At 34.9% G+C, this 23905-nt stretch overlaps 1 protein-coding gene across 27 annotated transcripts in view; it reads left to right on the forward strand.

Moving 5' to 3' along the window:
* The window catches only part of LOC136409496 (collagen alpha chain CG42342-like), a 122662-nt gene that overhangs the window by 94053 nt on the left and 4704 nt on the right, over positions 1 to 23905 (forward strand). For 4 of the 27 annotated variants that reach the window (XM_066391030.1, XM_066391012.1, XM_066391023.1 and 1 more), the window contains exons 3-21: positions 300 to 335; positions 1066 to 1101; positions 1708 to 1749; positions 6270 to 6305; positions 6442 to 6513; positions 6768 to 6779; positions 6958 to 7026; positions 7235 to 7288; positions 12783 to 12962; positions 13478 to 13583; positions 13677 to 13756; positions 16485 to 16593; positions 18054 to 18142; positions 18191 to 18325; positions 18386 to 18411; positions 18523 to 18565; positions 18628 to 18732; positions 18783 to 18827; positions 18894 to 18947. In XM_066391030.1, the coding sequence (XP_066247127.1) occupies positions 300 to 335; positions 1066 to 1101; positions 1708 to 1749; positions 6270 to 6305; positions 6442 to 6513; positions 6768 to 6779; positions 6958 to 7026; positions 7235 to 7288; positions 12783 to 12962; positions 13478 to 13583; positions 13677 to 13756; positions 16485 to 16593; positions 18054 to 18142; positions 18191 to 18325; positions 18386 to 18411; positions 18523 to 18565; positions 18628 to 18732; positions 18783 to 18827; positions 18894 to 18947 (1329 nt within the window). Of the gene's footprint in view, positions 1 to 299; positions 336 to 1065; positions 1102 to 1707; positions 1750 to 6269; positions 6306 to 6441; positions 6514 to 6767; positions 6780 to 6957; positions 7027 to 7234; positions 7289 to 12782; positions 12963 to 13477; positions 13584 to 13676; positions 13757 to 16484; positions 16594 to 18053; positions 18143 to 18190; positions 18326 to 18385; positions 18413 to 18522; positions 18566 to 18627; positions 18733 to 18782; positions 18828 to 18893; positions 18948 to 19178; positions 23811 to 23905 lie in introns of those variants that run through there. The other 23 variants (XM_066391036.1, XM_066391010.1, XM_066391017.1 and 20 more) reach the window with 23 other exon arrangements.

Consider the following 23905-nt stretch of genomic DNA (forward strand, 5'->3'; position numbering starts at 1 on the left):
ATACATACATAAACTGATATTTGCTAGGTATAAGTGGGTATAAGGCGGGTCAAAATGATTACATAAATACAGAGGTGTAACATACATTACAAATTTCTCAGCCGATATGCCAAAAATGTTGTGAAATTTTGTAGTAACTTTTTATCCAAGTTGACTTTCCGAAAATCGCCAAAATTTTCTTGATTTCTTTATATTGAAAAACAAACTTCTTCCATCACTGTTGCGTTGGGACATCCGAATCATGACTGTTTCTTATTATTGCATAAATTGTTTCCCTATTTTTTTTTTGTTTTCTCTAGGGAATAGCAGGCACGCCAGGCAAGAATGGGTTTCCGGTATTTATTATTTTTTTAATTTTTATCATTTATTTTTTTCTACTTTAAATGCTCATGGTCAATGGCAAACACTCCAAAGAAGACCCTCGATGTAGTACTTCGTAATATGACAAAATTTGGAGGGTTTCCATTTAAGATAAATTGGAAACAACCTTATTTTTTTATTTCTTTCTAGAAGCACTTTGAGAATTGAGATTATATTTCGTGTATGCAAGTAGCCAGTTCTAGAATTGGAGCAACAGCCAACACCTACTATTAACATATCCATAGGGTATATTATGTATCAAGTTTTAATTCCATTTTGAATTCTTATCTTGGATTTTTGCTATTGTCACCAATTCACAATCTCCAACGTATGAGGTTTTTTCCAATTTTCTTGTGAGTTTTTAAAGATCTTATTTCGTGCCGCCATCTTAAAGAAAAACAATATCTGCCTAGAACCAGCTCACAAAGTTATCACTATCAGACATCTGTCAGCTTAAGAACATCCCCTTTAAGATGGTAGCAGACAGCTTCATTCATTATTTTTATATGAAATTATAATGTAATATTTTTAAAGCGATATCGAATCAACTCTATATTGCTCCGCCTTTTCTTAGAACTTATCAAAGTTCATTTAATTTAAACTATGATGGTCATCACACGAATATTAATTTTACAATGAATTTTGTAAGACCATATCACTCAACTCGGCAATAAATAATTAACCCCGTCTCAATTAATATTACAGGGTGACAAGGGTCAAAAAGGAGAAATGGGCTACAGGGTAAGAGACACCGTGGTTTTTTGGTATTGCGGCTCTAACATAATGCGAAAGTTAAACTGAGGCACTAATATGTCAGAGGAACTCTTGGAAAGGGGGAAATTTCGCTCTAAGTGTTGACAATAAATCTCACAGCTTAATGTCCCTAATATGTCATCCATTTACGTAAACTTGGAATATTTTCAAGCCACACTGAAATAAATTGTAGTACCCTCTTTTATATGAGATCTTTAACATTGCATCAAAGTTGCATCAGTTTAATGCTTATACTCATTTGGTGTCGATGTAGTAGATGGAAGCAAACGTTGCTGCTGCATGAGGTCGCATTCTCATATTAACTACCCCAATGTACCCTGTCCAGAGTAGCAAAGCAAAAAGTAGAACTCACGATACTGAGTGTGACCAAATCTCTGTTTAGCTTTGGCTTTGGTTTTAAAGCTTTAGCAAACAAATTTATACACTATACGAGGTTGGTTACACGCCCGTATCCAGATAATCCTGTTTTGGAAACGTTAATCCCATAAATCGCGTCAGTTTAGCAATTAAATCATTCGAATAAATCCTGGACAAAGTAAGAAAAATGGGTTCAATGAAATATGTCTGTTGCAGGGTCCGGGGTTCCGCGGACTTCGGGGATATCCGGGTTTTCCGGTTTGTTGATTTTCATTTGTTTTATCGCTTTTGGTGGCGGGAATGGGAAGTCACTCATCGGCTCCGGTGGTGGGTTAGAAGAGGCACAATTTGGGGAATCGTATTTGGGGTTTGTTTATTTTTCCGGGTGAAAGAGAGATAGATTCCATAATAAATTTGTGGTGACACATATGTTACGCGTAAAATATTCAATCCGCCGTCGGATACAAAACTTTTTCCTTCCTGATAAACTTTTTCATCGAAAACATTAAAACAGCCATGAGACAGACGCCATTGAATGCCCTTGTCGAGTAAAATATTTAGAACTACGCTCAAGGTGACCTTCAACTCGATCATCGCTCGATCAGGGAAACTCAGGTCATCTCATTCAACTCAAGATAGATCAAAGCACTGGGCAACTTTATCTAGAAGATATTTTCCATGGAAACTATTTAGAAAACCAACCCATGGCATATCTTTATTTCATCGTTTATATAGAAGTTATGCTCTTGGTAAAGTTGCCTAGAAATTAATTTTTCACTTAGTACTTTTTCCTACGAGCGTGCAGCCAGTAGTCACATTATCGCAATCATTTGCAAGCTGAAAGTAGCAAGTTATCGCACGTGTGCGTGACGGCCTGCCGCACGTAAAACGATTGCTGACAATGACTGTTAGTGACTGTGAATTAGGTATATTTCACATTTTGGTATCTTAATATACTTAATGGCAAAGAAAGGTAAACACCTAGTGTTTGTATTTTAATCTCAATAATATTTTGTATGTTAATGTGTTTTGGGTCCAACAACGATAACATTTTCAGCTTTATTTGCACAGCAATATATCCTTAAGTTTTTTTTTGTACTATTCCGTGTTGTAAAGAAGTTGCCTCTACATTCATAGCTTCACCTTTGATTGTTGAAAATCTTGTTGCTAAGCGTTTTTTAAAGGCAACTGTTATGCCTCAAGTAGGTAGACTTGGGAACATTCCTCAGCTCAGCGACTTTGAAAGAGGGCGGATTGTAGGGTGACAAGAAGCGGATCTTTACGTTAGAGAAATTGTCAAAAGGACCAACAAATCCGTACGTACCATTTTAAGATGTTATCAGGTATGGACAGAAGAAGGTCTCAACACAGAACTAGGGGCACCGGACCTCATAGGGGAACAACCGAGCGTCAAGATTGCCGCCTTAAACTTTTGGCTATTAGAATCGTTTTAATACCCCTCGAAGTATTGCTCGCCCATCAATAGTTTGAAGAACACGGAAGGGTATTTGGGATACGTACAGTATACTGTCGGATACATAATTTTGAGCTGTTTTCTTTTCGCCCCCATTGGGTGTTACCTCTCACTTTCGAGCATCGATGTAACGGCCTGCAGTGGTCCAGAGAGAGACAACAATGGGATCAGGAATGGAACAGTGTGGCTTTTAGTGATGAATCCCGTTTTTGCTGGTGGATGCATGATGGTCGTGCAAGGATAAGAAGGCGACGTGGTGAAAGGCGTGGACGTGGAGAGGCATATTCGTCATACCATGGGGGTAATGGCATGGAGTGCCATTGCATATGGAAGGAGGTCACCTCTTCTAGTCTTCATTAGAGGTAACATGACAGCCCTTCGTTACATTCAGGAAATGGTGGAACCATATGATTTATCATACGTTGTGACCATTCAAAACGGTATTTTCCAACAAGACGATATTAGACCACATGTGGCTAGAGTGAAGCGAGACTTCATGAACCAACACCATGTTATCATTTTACCATGGCCATCAAGATCACCTGACTTGTCTCCTATCGAACACGTCTGAGACATGGTAGGTCGTAGGCTGTTGAATTTAGAGCATCCCCTACTACTACTACTACTACTACTACTACTACTACTACTACTACTACTAGGTAGAGGTAGCCTGGAATGAGATACCGCAAGATTCTATACCTCATAAGAACGATGTCCAGGCGTTTGAATGAGGGTATAACAAACAAAAGGTCTTCAACACATTATTAAATAGTTTCGTGTGGTGAACCGATTTGTCTTAAAATGTTATCAATTATTGTTGGACCCAAAATACATTAACATGTAAAATATTACTGAAATAAAAAAACAAACACTAGGCGTTTACTTTTCTTCGTCATTCAGTATATATCATTAATACACGCTTGTTGGAAATTGTCCTTACATTAGTTATTGTTGGCCAAATTCCGCTGCTTGTCTTCCATTCAACTGCAGTTAGCGAGCAGTAAAAGATTAGTTTCCGAAGTAGTAAACTAAATAACATAATTATTGTACCTGTGGGTTTCGTCTTCATTGATGAGTGTTTTTTCATTTCTTGGAGGAAATGTCGAATTAATTCGAGATTTTCCAAGTCCAGAAAAATAGTCCACTTGGCTTGCAAGCAAAGAATCTCTCCAACGCCTGGTTGTTGAATCCCGTAAACACTCGAATGCCGTAAGAATCAAAATTTGTAAACTGTTAAAAATGAATAATGTTAACCACCACTGAAAAGCTCAAAGTTCTCTGTATTTAACCAACCCACTATCTCTTAGGATTCTCGGGTACCTGTGTTCGAAATTCAATTTGTGGCACTCCCTTTATGTTCCTTTAATAAGAAAAAAAGCAATATTTAGTTTAGTAGTAGAGTTATGTTTTTGACGCTTGAAAGATCTGTACATCCAGACGGCCTAAGATAGGACAAATCTAATTCAATTTTTTTACAAGATTTACTTTTTATAAACCTCTTAAGAATTTCAGAAATTGTGAACAACAAGTAAGGCATGCTTCATAGGAAAAGCGGAGAATCGCCCATAGATCGTAAATACGTAATATTAGTGATGCTGAGAACGTGTTTACGATATATCTGCCTTTTTTAGTATTTTAAGCAATCATTTTAGTATATAATTCGTTATCTCCTGCGCGTTTCCCTAAGACTTTGGTATGTCGGGTGTCTTTTTGTGGATGGTAGAGAATCATAGGAACCAAGTTAACACAGAACATAGTCAACAACTTCTACTTACACTTCTCCATAATCAAAATGGCTTTCATTTGAGATAAATCTTTTCGAATTTTAAATAAAAATCAATACTTACTACTACTGAAATATTGAAATTAAACCTTACCTCAAGGCCTTTTCGATAGTACTTGAGAGGAAGTGAAGAAAATTTTTGCCAATTGTTGTGTTTATGCTAAGTAATCGAATATATATTAATTTTGCTAAAAAAAATTACGTTTTTCATTAGTTTTTTAGTCACGTTTAATACATTTTTATAAACTGAAGAAAATTGTTAAATTATACCTTACATGATATCACCTGTAATAGGAATCGTTTTACCCAGGAAGTAATTAAATTACTTAAGATCTATGGGATTTATAGGAAAAATCATTTAAACTTTATGCATAATTCCAAATTGAACCCTACGGAAACACTTTTCAGATATTGCGATATTATGCACCAAAATTGTGAAGTGCATCATTATGCATTATATGCCCAAGGAGCCATGACGTGAGGATCATAAGTATGGCAGAACCGCTGCAAAAACGTCTGGAGTTGGTTTTGCGCTCCCTTAATAGTTTTCCTGCAAAATTCTTTTGATGTTCGATTATGTTTTAATTACACCCTGTATTCTCTGAATAGTGATAACTATGAAAAACGCCATTTGATTCTATTGAAAGAAAACGAAACGGAAATGCAAGCAGTGGAAGTATCAACAAAATCGTATCAGAAGTTTCAGAAATATCTCTTAGCTCTTTAGCATTATAAGAATTATGGTTTCTCTTTCTTTTTGTCCGGAGTTTTCAACGAGATAGAGGTGCATCTATACACTAAAAATCATTGAAATTTAATTATGAAAAAAATATAATATCAAAAATAATAATAATCTCCTTTATTCTCCGAAAAATGGTTCGCTATACCATTAAATATCGTCACAAAACAATGTCTAAGACACCTGAATGATATCCCTCATTGCAACGAAGTAACACAAAAATTAAAATTAGTTACAGAGATGATCACTATCCACTATACTAGTGAATGAATTGCCATGCTTTTCTCCAGTACGTCCATACCTATCTTAAAGGAACGAGAGCAGCATAATCTACATAGCAATTATTAAGTTTATCAAGAGTTTCCTTTATATTTCACTATTACATGTAATATCTTTTCAGTTATTAGATTTCGAATTGATCGACCTTTAGCAAAAAAAGGAGATTAAAACCATCAAAACCGTCGTAATTACAACTTCAACGGTGCCTCTTAACTTCCTAATGTAGCTTTATTAATATCCTAATTTGGATGCTTGCTGTGTGGCTCTCTGGGTTTACATTTTACCTTGGGAGGATGAAAAATTAATTTCACGCTTCCACAGTCATTTTCAATGAATAAAACCCTTCTCAATCGAATATGAACCTAGAAAACCGCTTTGATACGAAGTATAACATCCGAAAACGAGATCACTCGCACTAACTCATTCTTTCAAATAATCTAAACTAACCGCTTTAGTTCTAACAAATGTGCTATTTAATGCTGATTTATTTGTTTTTTCTGCAGGGTCCAATCGGCCTGGACGGTCCAAAAGGGGAACCAGTAAGTTCTCTTCGCGCTGTTATTAGTTAGCTATCCACTGATAATTAGTTAGAAAGTATTCATAACTAACTACTCTACTTATAGACCACAAATGTTCCTAGATAAGGAGTTTTGGCTATATTGGCTGTTATTTTAGGGTCCTCCGGGAGAAAAGGGTCAAAAGGGGCAACCGGGGAGTGCTGGGATCGATGTGATACAAGCAGTGAAGGTAATTGTTTCATTTTTAGTTTAGAATTCACCACCTTTTATCACAACGAATACATGGATGTTGCGAACATGCAACGTAGCACTGTTGATGATTCTGCACTTAGAAATAGCCTTAAGTCCGGTTTTTCAATCAAAGATAATGACAAAGCATTGAAAAACTGGCCCTTAGTCGAGTAAACTTTACCATCTTAACAACTGTCTCCTTATTCTATGTAATAGCTTATTATTATACTCTCAAAAATGTGATTTTTTAAGCCGCCAGGAAGGGTGAGTAACTTTGAAACCAACTTCAGTTAGAGTTCTGATTTGATTTGCAACTTATTTTTTAGATGACTCCTTTCTAGAGTAGATAGAGGTTTACCTTTAGTTCCAGACTTTTGTGTCTGTGTTTCTTTATTTGCAGGTGTTTTAAGTAATTGATAAGTGTATATTTCCGTTCATTTAGGGCTATAAACGATCAGTGACGACGCTTCGAGGAGGCAGTTTAGGCTATGCAGAAATCGTAGCTGTCAAGGTAAAGACAGCACCTCTATTTCACAGTTTTAGAGGTTGTTTGGTCTCGGTGTTTTTCTTCTTTTATATCATAGATGTTGTTAATTCCCGATTTTCTTAGGCATGTAGATGTGGAGTAATTCTACCTGGCCTTAGCATTATTTTCAATCATTGCATTGGTAGAATTGTTTAGTTATTTTGTGTTTAATTTACGACTAGTGTCTTTTTAGGGCCTTCAGGAAAGGGGCCATAACATAACCGGGGAAACTATCATTACGCTCAAAGTGAGTTAGATTTTAATACCCATGCTTCACTGCTTTAATCTAGCTAGATTCTTTCCGTCCTTCACTAACTTTTTTATGTAATATACTAACGCTAAATTAAAGGGATGAGGGTGCCATTTTCATAAAATTTAAACGTCGATAGGTAATTCTTCTATAACGTCTCAAACATGTACTTCTTTTGCGATTATTTTAGAGCATGATTCTTAAGTGTTTGCAAGGATTGCTTAATGTTCTCCCGCTTTGAATTTATTAGTTTTGAGGTAATTTTAAGATTTTATGCTAACATGGAACAAAATTTAATACCAGGTAGGATATAAGCATTTGACTGTTATTAAACTAACAATTAAAAAACAATATTCTGTCGTATGATATTGGGTGCAATATGGAATTTGTAAATACTTATTTCAGCATGTGTTATGTAGGAGTACAACGGCATGAGTAATAATTAAAAAACTGATATGTCTGTTATCGATTCGTAAAAGGGTCATTCTACGAGGGCTGTTTCATAAGTCAATTACTTTTTATATAAAATTTTTTGGGTAAAAACGTTTTATTTCTCAACATAGTTTCCTTTTAACTCGATACATTTAGTCCAGCGTTTTTCCAATTTTTTATCCCTTCCAAATAATAGGTTTTAACAAGGTCCGCAAAATAGGCGTTTGTTTCAGTGATGACCTCTTCATTCGACCCAAATCTCTTACCGCCTAGCCATTTCTTTAGGTTTGGAAACAGGAAATAGTCACAGGGGGCTAAATCTGGAGAATATGCTGGGTGAGGTAGCAGTTCGTAGCCTAATTTATGGATTTTTGCCATGGCGACTACATACGTGTGCACCCGTGCATTGTCTTGATGGAACAGCACTTTTTTTTCGCCAAATACGGACGTTTTTGTTTCAATTCAATATCGAATCTGTCCAAAAGCTCTGGATAATATTTACCAGTAATCGTTTTACTCTTTTCAAGGTAAATGATGTGAATAACACCACGTGCATCCCAAAAACTGTGGCTATTACCTTTTTGGCCAACAGACCCATCTTGGCCTTCTTTGGTACACGTTCACATGGAGAAACCCACTATTTCGATTGCTCTTTGGTCTCTGGTGTATTGTGATGGATCCACATTTTATCAACGGTTACGAAACGGCGCAAAAAGTCGTTCGAATTGCGGCTGAACATTGCAACACTTTTGAAATGGTCACACGGGAGCGTTTATGGTCGAGGACGAGTAATCACGCGGATAGCTTTTTCATATCCAAACATTCACGTAAAATGTGATGTACTCACTCAATTGAAATGCCTACAATCTCAGCCATCTCACGCACTTTCATTCTCCGATTGTCCAATATCGTTCCATGGATTTTATCGATAATTTCTGGCATGAGGACCTCTTTTGGACGAACTAAACGTTCTGCGTCACTTGTGCTGGTACGTCTACAAAAAACTCAGCAAACCACTTCTTAACCATTGAAATTGATAGTGCAGAGTCCCCATAGTATTTATGAAGCCTTTCCTTGATTTCGGTAATGTTTTTTTTATATAAAAATTAATGCTTGATCAACACACGAAATTCACTTTTTTCCATTTTCGTTGAAATTCACGAGGTCGTCTACTTTCAATTGTTGCTTTTGCAATTGCAAAAAAAAGCTGTTGAATACAAATGAAATAACGTAGCTTGCTCAAAATTTGACAGTAGTCTACTAACAGATGACAGTTGACAGGAGTAGTGTTGCATTCAAAGTTATTACGCGAGAAATTCAAAAAGTCACTGACTTATCAAACAACCCTCGTATTTCCAATATTTGCTGAGGTACAGAGAGTTTTTGAATTTTTGACAATTATATACGGATAATTCTGTCCTTTGACAGAATTTGAAAATTTCGTTTGGCACTTTCTTAAAGCTGGTTTTAATTTATACTTAGATTATTGATTTATTGCGCTAGATTGTTGTATTATACATTTTTTGAGATATCTCAATTTTCCTATTCAAAAGGAAATAAATTAATAACTTTTACAAGAAATTGGATAATTTAAAACGGGTTTAAAAGCTTTGTTAGAGCATAATCCTGAGGTAATTTGACATTCTTCTGGAACATGTCATTTTGTCACAAAAAATATTTTTCAGTTTTTTATACCCATGACCTAGATAAATATCGACAAAGAGCACATTTAGGTTTTGTATTATAATGAATTCTCAAAATTAATCAAAATAAATATTTCTTTAATTTATACATTTTTCAAGTAGCCCTTCTAAAAATGACAATACACGCACTTACGCCAAAAGCAAATGTCTCAGAATTCCTGAATAGTAATGAATTTGAGGAACTAGTGCTACATTTGCAAAACTTTGTAATTCTTAAGCATTTTCGATTCCTATGTGGAAATTTCATCCTCTTTTTATGCACATACAGAGTGTTCCAAATCCGATGTGCTAGCATTTCTATCTCTTAAGCGATAAGAGTTATAGGGTCGGTTGAATGAGAAAAAATCTGCCAAATACATGTGGGATTCTTAGGTCAAGTAGATCTAACCCTTTTGTACATATATAAAGACTTCTCCAGTTTTACGATAAAGTCCAGGCACAATCGGAAGTCTTTGAGTTGTAAATAATGATAGTGCCAATGCTGTTAATTAGGTTAGGTCCATTAATTTAAGATGAAAGAGTTGTGAGGGGGCTGATGTTGCCCCTGTAGGACGCCTATGTATGTCGCAACCTGGTTAGAAGTATTTTCATCAATTAAGAGGGTTTTGCAATCGTTATCTTCATGCGATTTTGCTATTTTATGATTAACGTCTAACCGCCCTTTGTCGATACTTGTGGGAAAGGATAGCCGCCCTTTGTTGACGCGGATGAGAAGCGCGGCCGCGCTTTGTCGGCATCTATGGAAATGTACCGACAAAGTGTTATCAGTACCACGGTAACGACTCAGGCGGTGTCATAAGTCGGTAATTGCTTTCTAGCCAGGGTACGACACTGTTTTAATTACCCTCAGTTTAGTGCTTAAGAGCGCCCTGAATCTAGAAGGGCCTCTTTCTTTCGAGTGGCTCACCAGCACTATAATCCGCAAGCAAAATCATAAGTGTATCCGTTAATATCAATAAAAACCCTAGACAACTATAGAAAAACTTACATACATATATAGTACTCTTTCAGGAACTGAAAATAATGTTGCCAAATGATTTTTAGTTTCCAAGTTATTAGGCAAAAATTAAAATTTGGCAAAATATAATTTTTCCAATAAATCGAAAATTAAAGGTTTTAGTAGTATTTTATAATTTAATTATATAATACAATTTAATAATAAATAAAAACAATTATTGATACCTATTCAGACGTTATTTTTCCGCTTTTTATAATCTGTTATACTTCCAAATTTGGAAATGTTCTGAATTAAAAGTCCATTATCACTGATAGGTATATTATTGATTTCCTATGACTTGATTGATAATTTATTTGCTTACATAATATTGTTGAGTAACATAATTATTGCATTTTTTACTTAGAGCTCCAGAACCGACCTAGCTTATTAAAAAAATTATGAAAATCTTCATTTCAGTCTTAAACTGAAACGTCAAAAAATTCTGTGGGAAACGTCATTGTAAAGGGATTACTTCGAACTTTTAAAAATCTGCCAAAAAATATACAAATCTGTACTTAAAATGCTGAATTCGTTGTCATTATCTCAAAAACTAAGCAATATTTAAAACTTTGAAATTTACTGCTTTGTAGACGTAAGAAATATTGTTTTGTATCAAAACAATATTTTAATAATTACTGTTACTTGTGTTATTGAAAAACCTTTAGTTTTTCCATTTATTTAGAAAATTATATTTGGATAAATTTTAATTTTTCTATAATAATTTAGAAACTAAAAATCATTTAGCAACATTGTTTTTAGTCCTTGAAAGGATATTAAATTTAACACATTTCTTCTCATTTAATCGACTTTGTAACCTTAAATGTTTAAGAGAACGCAATGATGACACATTGGATTTGAAACACAATTATTCGTCTCTATACGTGAAAATTACTTCAAATTTTGAAAAAAAAGTGTCAATTATTCCTCTCTGCAGAGAATTTTTTTAATTCTAAATTCAGAAACTTGCGGACAAAACTTCAGAAAAACAAAACGGAACTTAGACAGATTCTTTAATTTCAAAGATTACGATTTTTGTAATTCACTTGGCTCCGAAAGTGGTTTTGCGCTTACGAAAATGATTAACTTTATCTATGAAATTGTAGCAAACTTACTAAATTGAGCTAATATTTTACTGTGTTGAAGCGTATGTTTCAGCTTTTACTCATCAAAGTTACAAGTTTGCACATTTGGTTTACTTCTAAAGTAGAGGTTTCGATTTATGGAGATGATTAAATAATACCTATGCAGTGCTCATAGAAAAGTAACTAGACAAGACGATAGTTTACTGAGAAAACGACATACATCATTGTGTTCTTAGAATAACCACAAAGGAACTTCGCCGATTCTTTCCTTACTTCAAGGATATATTTTTCAAACTTTAAAATTTTGCCTCAACTCCTCAATTGGAGGTTTCGGTTTATGGGAGAAACTAGATATTCCTGTGTAGCACTTATAGCTAGGAAACAATTGTTTAGCTCAAGGCTTAAAGTATAAGTCACAGTGTCTTCTTATAGGAATTTCTAGAAATGGCATGAATGACAAATGTTGATCCTTGTTGCTTCTGTTTGGACAGACGCGAAATCTACAGGGTACAGGGTGAGTAAGTTTATTTACGAGACCGATTTAAAGTCGGGACTTTAAAGCTGAATGCCAAAACAGATTACAGAAAGTGTTTATTTTTTCATGAACCATAAATGAGCTTTGTCTAAATGATATAATTTAGTACTGTATTTTTCGAATCAAAAGTTGTTTTCATCATCTGCGAAAAGAGTACAACGCGCTTAAAAAAAAAATATCTTCTGCGAACGAATTTTAAGCATTCGATTTTTCGCAAATATCTCCGCTAATATTCAGCATCTTTCCAGTTTTAAATCGTATTCTAGACGAGTATTGAATTCTGTACATTTGCCCTAATTTATTCGGTCCTGCATCTCTTGTAGTTTAGAAGATCCCAATATATTCTGGCGAATTTGTCGCACCCTGTATAGGATCAATTATTTCACAAGTAGTTTTGATAAAATTACAATAAACATACATTAATTAGAATTAAATTAAATCAGAAACACAAAAATACAACGTTCTTTTGTGGTTTCTCTATTCCCTCACGTATAAAGTTGTGCCAAATTAGAGCAGGCTATTGGATCTTTCTAACAGTGTTATTTTAATGCCTGCTGAAAATTCTAAGTAAAAATCAGCCAAAGTTAAAGTTAGCTACGGCTTCTGCTATTCTGTCAATCAACGAAAATCTGAAAGTCATCGAAATTTACGTTCACTAATTCTTCAAAGATGTATCTACCTCATTGTGCATGTTTCTCAATAAAGCGTCCAAACTCTCATCTAATTTATTATAATTTTTAAGGGAGAACCTGGAGAACCTGGTCCGCCAGGACCACCTGGGCCCAGAGGATCGGAAGGTGGACCTGGCCACGAAGGAAGACAAGGTATGCCTGGAGAGCCAGGTCCTGCTGGAGAGCGAGGTATAGCTGGTCCTATAGGTCCCCCAGGGCCTCCAGGAATGGATGGAGCACCTGGAATTAAGGTATAACGAAAAATTTCTCATGGCGATAGATAAGAGATGTTTATACAGGGAGTTGTTTATGGAAATGGTTAGGAAATGTTTATGGAAAATTAGATATAACATGGTTCTGATAATTTGGTAAGTGAAATAAATGGCCCTAATCTATCAGCCTAAAAATTTTAGTCATGGACGCTGCTGCAGGCAATTAAAAGTAGCAACTTTCTGATTTAAAATGATACACCCTAAATACATAGTTTTAGATATTTAGGATCCAAATATTCCCGATGATGTTCTAATCGTTTTCACTTTCGTATGTCTACGTCTTAGAATTTTCGAGATTTAGTAAAATCCATAAAATACAAATGCCTTTCTGAAACTTAAAATTAACATTAGTATTGTGTATCCAACAAAAATCTAAAGCTAAATTTGTAAATTAATAATAATTAAATGGCGGAACAGCGTTGTAAACGAGCTCATAAACCTTTCCCCCGGTTTAATTGCTCCCTTTGAAATGCAAATATTTTCATTCCTTTTAGGGAGACAGAGGAGATAAGGGAGAACGCGGCTTGACGACGACGATCGCCGGGGACGCCCTTGCGACGTCGGTTATAGAAGGTCCACCAGGACCCCCAGGCCTTCCAGGTATTTTCCTTCACTATTACAATGATTTCTTCTAAGCTCTTGTTAGTCATCGCATAAGAGAAACGTGCAGCATGTTTACAAATAATTTGTTAGGTGAGAAGGGTGAAGCTGGTCCTATAGGACCGCCAGGACCCCCTGGAGAAAAAGGAACCCGAGGCAAAAGGGGTAAAAGGGTAACGTACCTTGACACTGTTTCTCATTCTTGGCCGATATTTCCATGAATTGATTTCGGCAAATAAATGCAATTGGATTTCAATTCGTGGAATGTAAATTTTTAAATAATAAAATTTCTAACAAATTGACATCTCTCATTGCATATTATAATATAGCTTCATATCGCAAAAGGGAATTGGGGTTTCTTCCGCATGTATTTTTTTCAAGTTATGCGCATGAATAACCTTTATTTGGTTTAAATGTTATTTTTAGTGCCTGAATTCGCTTTTCTCTAATATCATTTCGGTGCGCATATATATTTTGCTTCCATTTGCATATTAATGTACTGCACAAACAAAGTTATGCCTTGTTTGTTTTAAGGATGCTTCATACAGTTTGCCAATAATATTAATTGCAATATGGATTAAATAGTAGGTTTTGTACATTCATTTAAGTAGCTTAATAATCACTGCCGTTAACAATCCATGAAATGTGAAATGAGTAACATGAGAACACAATTTTACGATATATGATACACAACTTTTCTTACTTACGAGTATAACTGCGATCTAACACTAGTGTTCATTATGATCATATTGCAGACACTTTACCTCAGCTACCGTTGCGTAAGTATACACTATAGTCTTACCTCCCACGCAGACTTGTAAAAACGTAATTTCTGAGCAGGAATCCATAATACATTACTTCGTGAAAAGTATATAACTGCACGCAAAATAACGTTCACTTAATAAATTCTAATTAACATTTGATGAAATTTATAATACGGGGTATTCTATGGGCAATAAATCTTGGCTTAGCCGAGATTTAAAGCTTAAGTTAAATATGACATCGCTGATCAGTCTAACAAGGGTTCAATATTGCAGAACCTATTAAGTTCTCAAAATATTTTAAATGCAACTGTTGTAGGATTTTCCAAAATCGTTTAGTAGATGGAATCGGATTCATCAAAAAATGTGGTAAACCAAAGAAACTTTTTCTTTATTTTATTTTTACAACCTTTACATGTTATATTTCGATTTTTCTTAAAACCCTTTCCTTCATGTCACTAAAGATATCCCTACTAATAGTTTACAGATTTCCTCTTTTCATTCCTGTTTAGCGATTCCAATGATTTCCATTCTGTTATTTATATTGTAAAAACTATGTTCAATAAATCTTAGGTAGCTGACTAGTTCTTTATTAATTCCCATATTCAAAGCATTTCTTAAGAGTTTCATTTAATCAATAAACGTATCTTTTGTATTTAAAATAGTCCTCAAAAATTATAAATAAAAAATAATGAGTTTTATCGTCCTGTATTAAATCTGCCGTGGCATCTCATCCTCAGCCCATCTCCGACATACCACTCTCCATAGTGAAAATGAACTCCTTTATTAAAGTTTCGGGGAAATTCTGTTTATCACAACCTTCTAAGTTGATATTAGCATATTTAGGACCAAATTGTGAGTGTCAGCTTTAACTCGAGGCCAAATTTCACAGAAACGCTCAACTAAAGGGTTTTTACGTAAACTAGCTTCATGTTGAATTTAACAGCATATTAAAAAATTGAGCCTAAAGGCAACATTACAAGAACCAGTTATTCAATTGTGGGTCAAAGTCGGACCGCCTAAACCTGACTGGTACTTGAACCATCTCAAAAGAATAACATTGCTATCAAATCAACCTAATTTCATTTAGAAACGCTTGATGATAGCATTCTTATAGGGTGGTTCAAGTACCAATCCGATTTAGCTAAACCGATTTTGACCCATGATTGTACAATTTGTGCGATGCATTAATACTTGAAGCACAAGACGCAATAATCTATTCATCCAATAAGTGCGGAAAGTGACATTATATCGCACGGAGATGGTAATTTGAAGGCACCTGCGATAAGAAATTTTACCCCACACGTGTTGTGTTAGCTGGCAAACATGTGCAGTGAAGGCGCCTTAACGTACTTTCGTAAAAAAATACTTTTTAACACACCAAAACTGTAAAGCTTAGTTTGTAGATATCACCTGTATTTTTAGTGTTGTACAGATTCGTCGCTTGTTGTAGTTGTACGTTTGTCTATTTTATTAGTGTTTAATGTGTAATTTTTATTTTTTTAATAGTTCCTCTAAATAGGCATGTGTGGGAAACACGAGAGAACGTATTCATGGCAAACTATTAGTGAATTTTTAATTTTTGCGTCTTCACTTCAACAAATTATTATTTTTATTATTATATTAATATAATATAAAAAAAACAAATTATTTTTCGTTAGGAAACGGTAGATATACAGAGTGTTCAGAGAAAAAACAAAATTTAATCATTTGTTCCAAACTGGTTGAGATATTTGGTTATGTAGTTGCAAACCGATTACTAGCACGCTACGAACCTATTGGAATTTATATACATATGTATGTGTAAGGGCTCTACAAGACTGTACAAGTAAGGCTATGCTGAACTTCATCATAATCACTTGAGTCCTCTCATAAGAATAACGTTTTTGTCACAAATGAAGTAAACTTCACAACGATAAATTCATTATAAGAGGGCTCAAGTGAGCTAAATCTTAAATTCAGCATAGCTTAAGCCTTACCGGTACAATAAAGTGTGTGTCCCTTTTACTTTTGGGACACCCAGTATATATTAACTATTATTACGTTCAACCAAACTTATTACTTTCGAAATCTACTAATAGTTTGTCATAAACGTATCGATATGAAGCTATATGAAGCTGACGTAGTGATTTGCGTGTAGGGCCAAGACGGGCAAACATTGTCGAAAGGCGAGCCCGGAGTTAACGGGTTTCCAGGGGTGCCTGGTCGTAAAGGAGATCGTGGAGACAGAGGTTTACCAGGTTTTCCAGGTAAAAACTGCCTTGTCGACGGCAACTTACCTAACAACTGAGCGATGATGTTTTGGCTGCAAGATAATAACCACAATAACTAAATATACAATTTTTCTGGCAATCTATCAGGAATATAATTCAAATAATAGGTACAAATTTAATAGCAATCCATTCTAGCTGTTCTAAAAGGGCCATTCGTACAGGTTCTCCTTAAACACAGTTTGAAGTAAAACTTGTAAATCCCCATATAAAATATATTTCCGTATAGACTGATTATTCACGTGTTTCTTCAATGTATCAAAATACAGTCTATAATGCCATTAACGCATGACTTTCTTTAATGCACTATTTTACAAATCGAAAAATAGGTCGTATTTTCCGTTTGTGCCTAACCAATCACAAGTTGTTATATGCTTGTCACGTGATTTGTATGCTGTCATTTATCTAGGATTGTTGAAATAAGACGGTTTCCCATTTAAAGCAAATGTGGAGTAAGTAGAGCGACGTTTGAATTTCTAAAGCTGAAATGTTTATAGTTTAGTTTCTTTTCGGGTTTTTCGCAATGCAGCAGAAAAGAAAAGTGTTGTAATTAATACGTATATTAATAAGCGACCAATAATTTAGATTATCATTTGTTGTCGTTCATACACTCGTTCATTAAAGAACTATTTTTGTCTACGATACACTGAATAATTTTTAACAACAACGTGTTTTATAAGGGAAAATTTAAGAGTAATTTTAGCTTAAACTTAAGGAGAAAAGGCGCAAATGGCGTAAATGAAATAAAAAATCCCCCCTGTCAATCACCTTCACTGGATAGAGCGAACTCGAAACAGTATTTCCTTTGTCCCATCATCAATTAATATGTTCCTGTTAAAATTGCCTGTCAACTAAATTGCAAATTTTTTTGTCATGTTAAACATTCATTTTTGAAAAAATTCGGTAAACAATCGAAACAAGCTTTGTAACATTTTGAGGTTCATTGCTTTCTTGTCCAGAGGTGCAGATAATGTTGTTAAAACATATTTTTTTAGTTCGCACACAGGATGCTAAAAAACCTCTGAAAAAAGTATATAAAGCTTTTAAAAAAAGTGAGTCTATCGGCAAATTCAAAAACTCTGTTTGGGCTTTGTTCTAACAGACTGTACTTTGCATCAGTCTTAGAAAAAAATCGAAATGAAAACTTTGGTTTTACCGTTTCAGAAGTCTACTTCTTCTTTCAATTTTGACATTCTTGCAGAGTATTTATTTTCCTCCTGTATGTGAAAAAAAAAACCAGATCCGCTATTACACCTTTCTCTGCATTTCTAAACTTAGAAACTTCAAACTGCTTGAAATATCGTTTAGATCAGTTACCGCATTTTGACAAAATGAACGTTTGAATATTACTAAAAATTACATAGTGTGAAATTTCTCTACATTTTATTAATCGATTTATCCCTTCGGAATACACATATCCAAAACTGACATTCTCTCAGGTCCCAAAGGAGATACTGGAGCATCAGGACCTTCGGGAGTCTCAGGGATAAATGGTGAACCTGGTCCTCAAGGCCCCCCAGGTCTACCTGTAAGTCCTGGCCATATCCAAAACATCAAATTTGAACACTTTTTATAGGGGTTGATAGGTCCAAAGGGGGAGAAGGGCGAATATGGAGATATTGGTCCTCCAGGTTTGATGGGCCCGCCAGGGCTGCCCGGTCCTCCCGGATACCCGGGACAAAAAGGAGAAAAAGGGGAGAAAGGGGAGTCTGTGAGTAACTTATATTTATTGTTAACATTCTTTCTAACATACACATTCTTTCTCGAACAGAAATACAAGAAGCTTCGACGGCGACAGGTAATTCATTTTCCGTTATTCCACTTTCACTTTAACATTTGCTGAAATCTGTTATAATAAACTACAATAAAACTTGTTTTACTGTATCTTTTTTGTACTTTTTCTATACTGTTCCAGGGCGACGGGACTGGGGAAATCATTCTAGGAGACCAGGTATTATGCTCATAAGCTCACTGTTAGGGTTTGTTTTATTTGAGTATTCTGGAACTGTAAAGGTGATGGGACCACCTGGACCTCCAGGAATCCCAGGAGTGGCAGGAATGCAAGGACCCCCGGGAATCAAGGGAGATAGGGGGATGGATGGAATTAAAGGAGAACCGGTAAATGATTTACCACTAGTTGTAGCCGTAAACTTTACCAATTTTTTTAGGGAGAGAAAGGCACTAAAGGAGATCCAGGACCGATGGGTCTACCCGTGAGTAATCTGTGGCTTCATTAAATTATTTTGTATGATTTGTTATTAATTACTGGGTATATTTAGGGTCCGATGGGCTTAAGGGGTGAAAGCGGTAGCCTCGGCAAACCAGGTCCAATGGTAAGGAAATCATTCTATAACTAGGAATAGAGCAGGGTTTTCCAATGCAGTGACTTAACAAATATTAACCCCATTAACACGAAACTAAGCACATCGAACTGTGTTATACCCGCCCGAGTGACTTAAATAGCTGTTACAAAGACATTTTGTTAAGTGATTGTTTGAGGCTACTGCCAAATCAAGGATGCATGACCGCAGCAAAACGCTTAATTCCAAATGAAGATGTTTTAGGAGGACAATAACAAAAGCTGGTAAATCGGGAAAAGGAAATCGTCGAGTGACATTTTGAATGAAATGTGATGATAATTGCCCTTTTAAAGAAGGACGAAGTAGTTAGTTATCGGATAATCGGGTCTAAAAGGACAATGAACCTGAGCTTAATTGACTTGTCTCTATTTCATAGATTTCTTGTCAGCCTTCTTTAAATGGGGATCGAAATTTCCTGTAAGTGTCCTCGAGTGTCATCTTTTGTATAAATGGTAAAGTTACAATACTTATGTAATATTGTTGTTTTATTTTAGTATTTGCTTTCAAAAGGACTACTTCAAAAAGGTTTTAAGATGTTTTAGTTGATTTTATATTGAGTGTGGTATGAAGCGTTAAATAAGTATTTTGATAACTCTAAAGCCGGCTTCCCACGGACGACATACCGACAGGTCTAGTTTGAGATTCCTTGCGTCACAACGGTACAGAAAACTCTAAGTCTAGTTGAGAAATTATAACGCCTATTACGGGCAATTCTTCTCCAAGTTTCACATATTAAATTTCGGATTTTACTGTTTACTTTATTCCCTATTGAATTATTGAACGAATTTCGCCCGGCTACTCCATGCTCTAGGTAATATATAAAGTTTCGTCAAAGTTGCGTGACGACTTATTACCAATTCACGGGAAGCCGACTTTAAGTTTCCAATGTTTCTAGCTATTTTTTACTTAATTTACCATTGGTTGTAATTACTGTAGTAATTCTATATTTTTTATCTTATTTTTTATGCTTTTTTTTACCTCGTTTTGCCATTATGTTAATAGCATATCTTCGGAGCCTAATAGATTTTGGAAAGGCTAGTATTATTGTATTTATCTATTATATTATTTATTATCTTTTACTTAAATTGTAAGGTTCTAATGTAAAAATTTGCAGTTACCAATGCAGCATCACTATACGGAGCGACATCAGAAAAACAGTATTGCTATTTTTAAAACCAGGAGAATTTTCGAAATATTCACATTTTAATACCATCTGGGATACGCTTTGCGAAAACTAAACCAAACTCCTCAAATCGGCTTAGTAGTAAGCGGCGATTTCAGTGGTCTTATGGCGTTTCTTAGCCTACCAATTTCAGCATTACGAAGATAAAGGAGAAAAATCCAGTGATTCCCCTTTGTGAGACACCCTATACAAACATAGAAATTATTCCCCCGACAATTGTTGCTTCACTGGTTAAAAAGATAGCAAAACTGTATTTTTAAAATAATATTGGCCCACTTAGTTTGGTGGCTCTATGCCAAGGCGCGTACACTCATACTAATACATTTTATTATTTGTAATGAATTCAAATACAATCTACCTGAGGATGTGAATGTTAGAAAATTTTGGAGTCATAAAATTATGATATTTGATACATTAAAAAACGCATACCATGGTCAAATTTGGCCTTAAGTGGCGGATTCTGTGGCCTAGCAAAGTCTAAGAATAGTCGAGTGTACAAAAGTGGTTTATGGCAAACATATTGTTGTGTATGATACAATATTATAACGTTCTGAGTTACGGAAAAATCTTCATCAGCTGGAGTGTATCCAGGGTTTTGCAGTACCTACAGGTTCTTTATGCACTGCAACACCCCATACCGTTCTTCTGCAGCTTTCCTTTTTTATGTAGTCGACTCGAGATAGAGCTGTGTAGAACTGATGAAGACTAATAGGCTCGAACCTGTCTTCAGGGCGCTTTAGTCAATCGTATACAAGTGTGAAGATGGCGTACCCCGGAACATTTAGCTTCAAATATTTTTCCAATTTTCTTTTTTTGGTGGTAGCGGTATCGCTTGGAAGCTATTCAAAACAAAAAGCTTTGTTGTCCGCAACCCTTAACATCCTTCGTATGCGTTACTAAACAATTTATTACGGACAATATGAACCAATGCGAATTTTGCGATTTCCCAATCCTCGTCCCTCCTCGAACTTTCTATCATTGAGTTCCTCAGAAAAAGATCTTGCTCCCGGATGAACCTCTTTTGAAACGGCTTGAGGAGCTCTTTCTTCATTCTATCCAATTTCTAGATTAGGTCACCCATAGATTTTTGCTATCCCAACTGTCATAATCAGTTTATCGTATTTATCTCAATAGTCTGATATGTTTAATCAGTAAGATTTCATTAAATTTATCATTTTGGTTGTTCAAGTTTCAATATTATCTTAAAATTTAAAGACTTTAATACTCCACTTAGTTACTTAAGGAGAGTTCAGATTTATGACTATTGTTTCGAATAGGTGGCAATGTGGAGGTTAAAAGTCTGTTTTTGCTGGTCTAATTAGTTCATTCTTCAGGTTTATTAGGTAAAGGTACTAGGGCTTCAATATTATTCCGAAGTTCTTGGGATTTTAGTTTTTCAGTGTGTTACTCTAAGTCATATCAGATTACGCTTGATTTATTACTTAATGGTTCAGATGTGACCCACATTAAAATATTACAGATTGTAATAAATATTCCACCTAGTTATTTCAGGTTTCTTCTGGTGATTTCATATTTATTATTAAAGCTCTTACGGATTCCCCCATGTGTTAAAGGTACTTCAGTAAAAATGTAAACCTCCGGACTCAAAAATGGAACCCCGACCTATTTTGCCAGCCGATTTAGCTATTGATGTCCATTTTGTGTTTATTTAGCGTTTATGTAAAGATGCTTTGGATAAGATTGTTCCTACCCAGATTCCTCTTTCCACTTTGCGTTTATTTTGAATTTGTGCAACATCTTCAGATGTGGCTATGGTTGGCAACATCTATATTCGCAATTTCGCTCTTTCAAAATCTAAAAAAAATGTTAATAGCCTTTTAGCATTGTTCATTTTGTCAGTAATACAGGCGATATCTTGTGAAATTCTCCTCGATAGTGGATTTAATCATAGGAAAAGTACATATATTTAGGTTTTCCTGATATTTCTAGTAAGCGTCAAAAGTGGTCTTGATAGACTCAAACAAAATTTTACGATTTTCAAGCCAAAAGGTATAATAAGTTTTTTTTTGCCTGATGCCTATTGACCTCATACTAATGTCAGGTTTGTTATGAATAGCATTTTTTCAGCCAAATGAAAAAACCGACATACGTCTGGCAATAGATATTTGTTAGTCTGTGTAACGTTATTCAGACAGTGGTAGTCCGGTTAGTCCAGTTTATTTCGGGTTGCTTGGAAAATCGTAACCCGCTTTAAACTTCACATTACTAATCTAAATTTTTCAAACAAAGGTAGGATATTTAAATAAATTGATTTTAAATTTAAATTAACCCGGACAAACCTGAGCTTTCACATGAAAGCGCCAGTAATTGAACATTTGGTAATACAGTTTTTGAAATTGCAAAGTTTTTGCTCAGAATCCAAGTTCATAGGTTATGCAAGATACGAAATACTTCGAATTCAAAAAACTCAACATTTCAATAAATTCAGTAGCAAAGTAAAACTGGACCAAAGTAGACTTTGGGTCAAGTTTCAGTTATCATACTAATGAAATAAATACTGCAAAAATATTTTCGAAATAACTAGAACATTCAGAGGTTTAATTAGCAGCCAAAGAAACATGTTACTGGTAATGTATCGACAGCCGCTCAGACTTGAAAAAGAGATGACTCCAAAATCTTTTAAATTTTGCACATTTGACGACATGTTTTGCTCCTGCTTTGGAAGCCAAAAGAAAATCTTCTCAAATTTCCATTAAAAGACAGAGTGTTAAATTTATACAGACGAATTAACCATCTGAGATTAGTATAATTATTGCGCAAGAAGGTATGAGCTAGTGCCTCTCTAACTTAACCTTATGTGCAACTCTTTCAGTAATCTTTTGCGTCCACAAGGTACTTATATAAGACGAGTAAAAACTAACATAAATACATAATTACAAGAAAATACATATAACGTTTATCAAACACAAATAATGTATGATATGCATAATCGGCATGAGGATAAAATCAAGAATCTGATCATGGAATCTTAGTCGTGTGACGGAAAATTTGTCTTTAGGCCCAGTCGTGGATTCAGGGTTAAACCGAAGAAACGCATTAGAATATCGAGAATTGATTTAATCCTAGTTTTAAACCGATGTAACTGGCTCTCAGGAGCTCGAAAAGACATTTTCCACACATAACAATGATCGGAAATGTTATATAAAAAGTGTAAAATAAATGTTAACATTTTTTATAATAGGTGTCCCATACTAGGTTAGACTTTGTAATTAATATACAGGCTAGTTATAATGTTATAATAATAATTATTCTAATTATGTGACTGATTATTATAGTATTATTAAAACTTGTAAGTACTATAAATGATTGTAAGCAGAATTTTGATTGACACACGCCGAAAGAAACGTAAAAGATCTCTAATATCTTTTATGCGCAAAATAAGAAGTTTTGATACAGCTTGTATTGGAAAGTGATTATTGTATCCGTTAACTTAAGCGATTTCGTCCATTTTTTTAAAGAAGTTTATCCATATGTGTATATTACCTATGCCTATCATAGCAGCAGCAATGTTCAAAATAATCCATGACCAAAACATATTAAATGAATGTACATTTCAGAATATTATTTTAGAATATAAGAACAGCTGTATTAAAAAAAAAGTCCATAAATAAATGTATGTGCATGTGGGGAAATTTGAGAGTTGCTTTCTTCGACTAACATACCCTACTTTCTTTGAGGTTTTGAGAAACATTCGAAAGCATGAGGATTTTGTTATTGCTTAATATAA

The sequence above is a fragment of the Euwallacea similis genome, chromosome 6, assembly GCF_039881205.1.
Source record: "Euwallacea similis isolate ESF13 chromosome 6, ESF131.1, whole genome shotgun sequence".
NCBI classification, from domain to species: Eukaryota; Metazoa; Arthropoda; class Insecta; order Coleoptera; family Curculionidae; genus Euwallacea; species Euwallacea similis.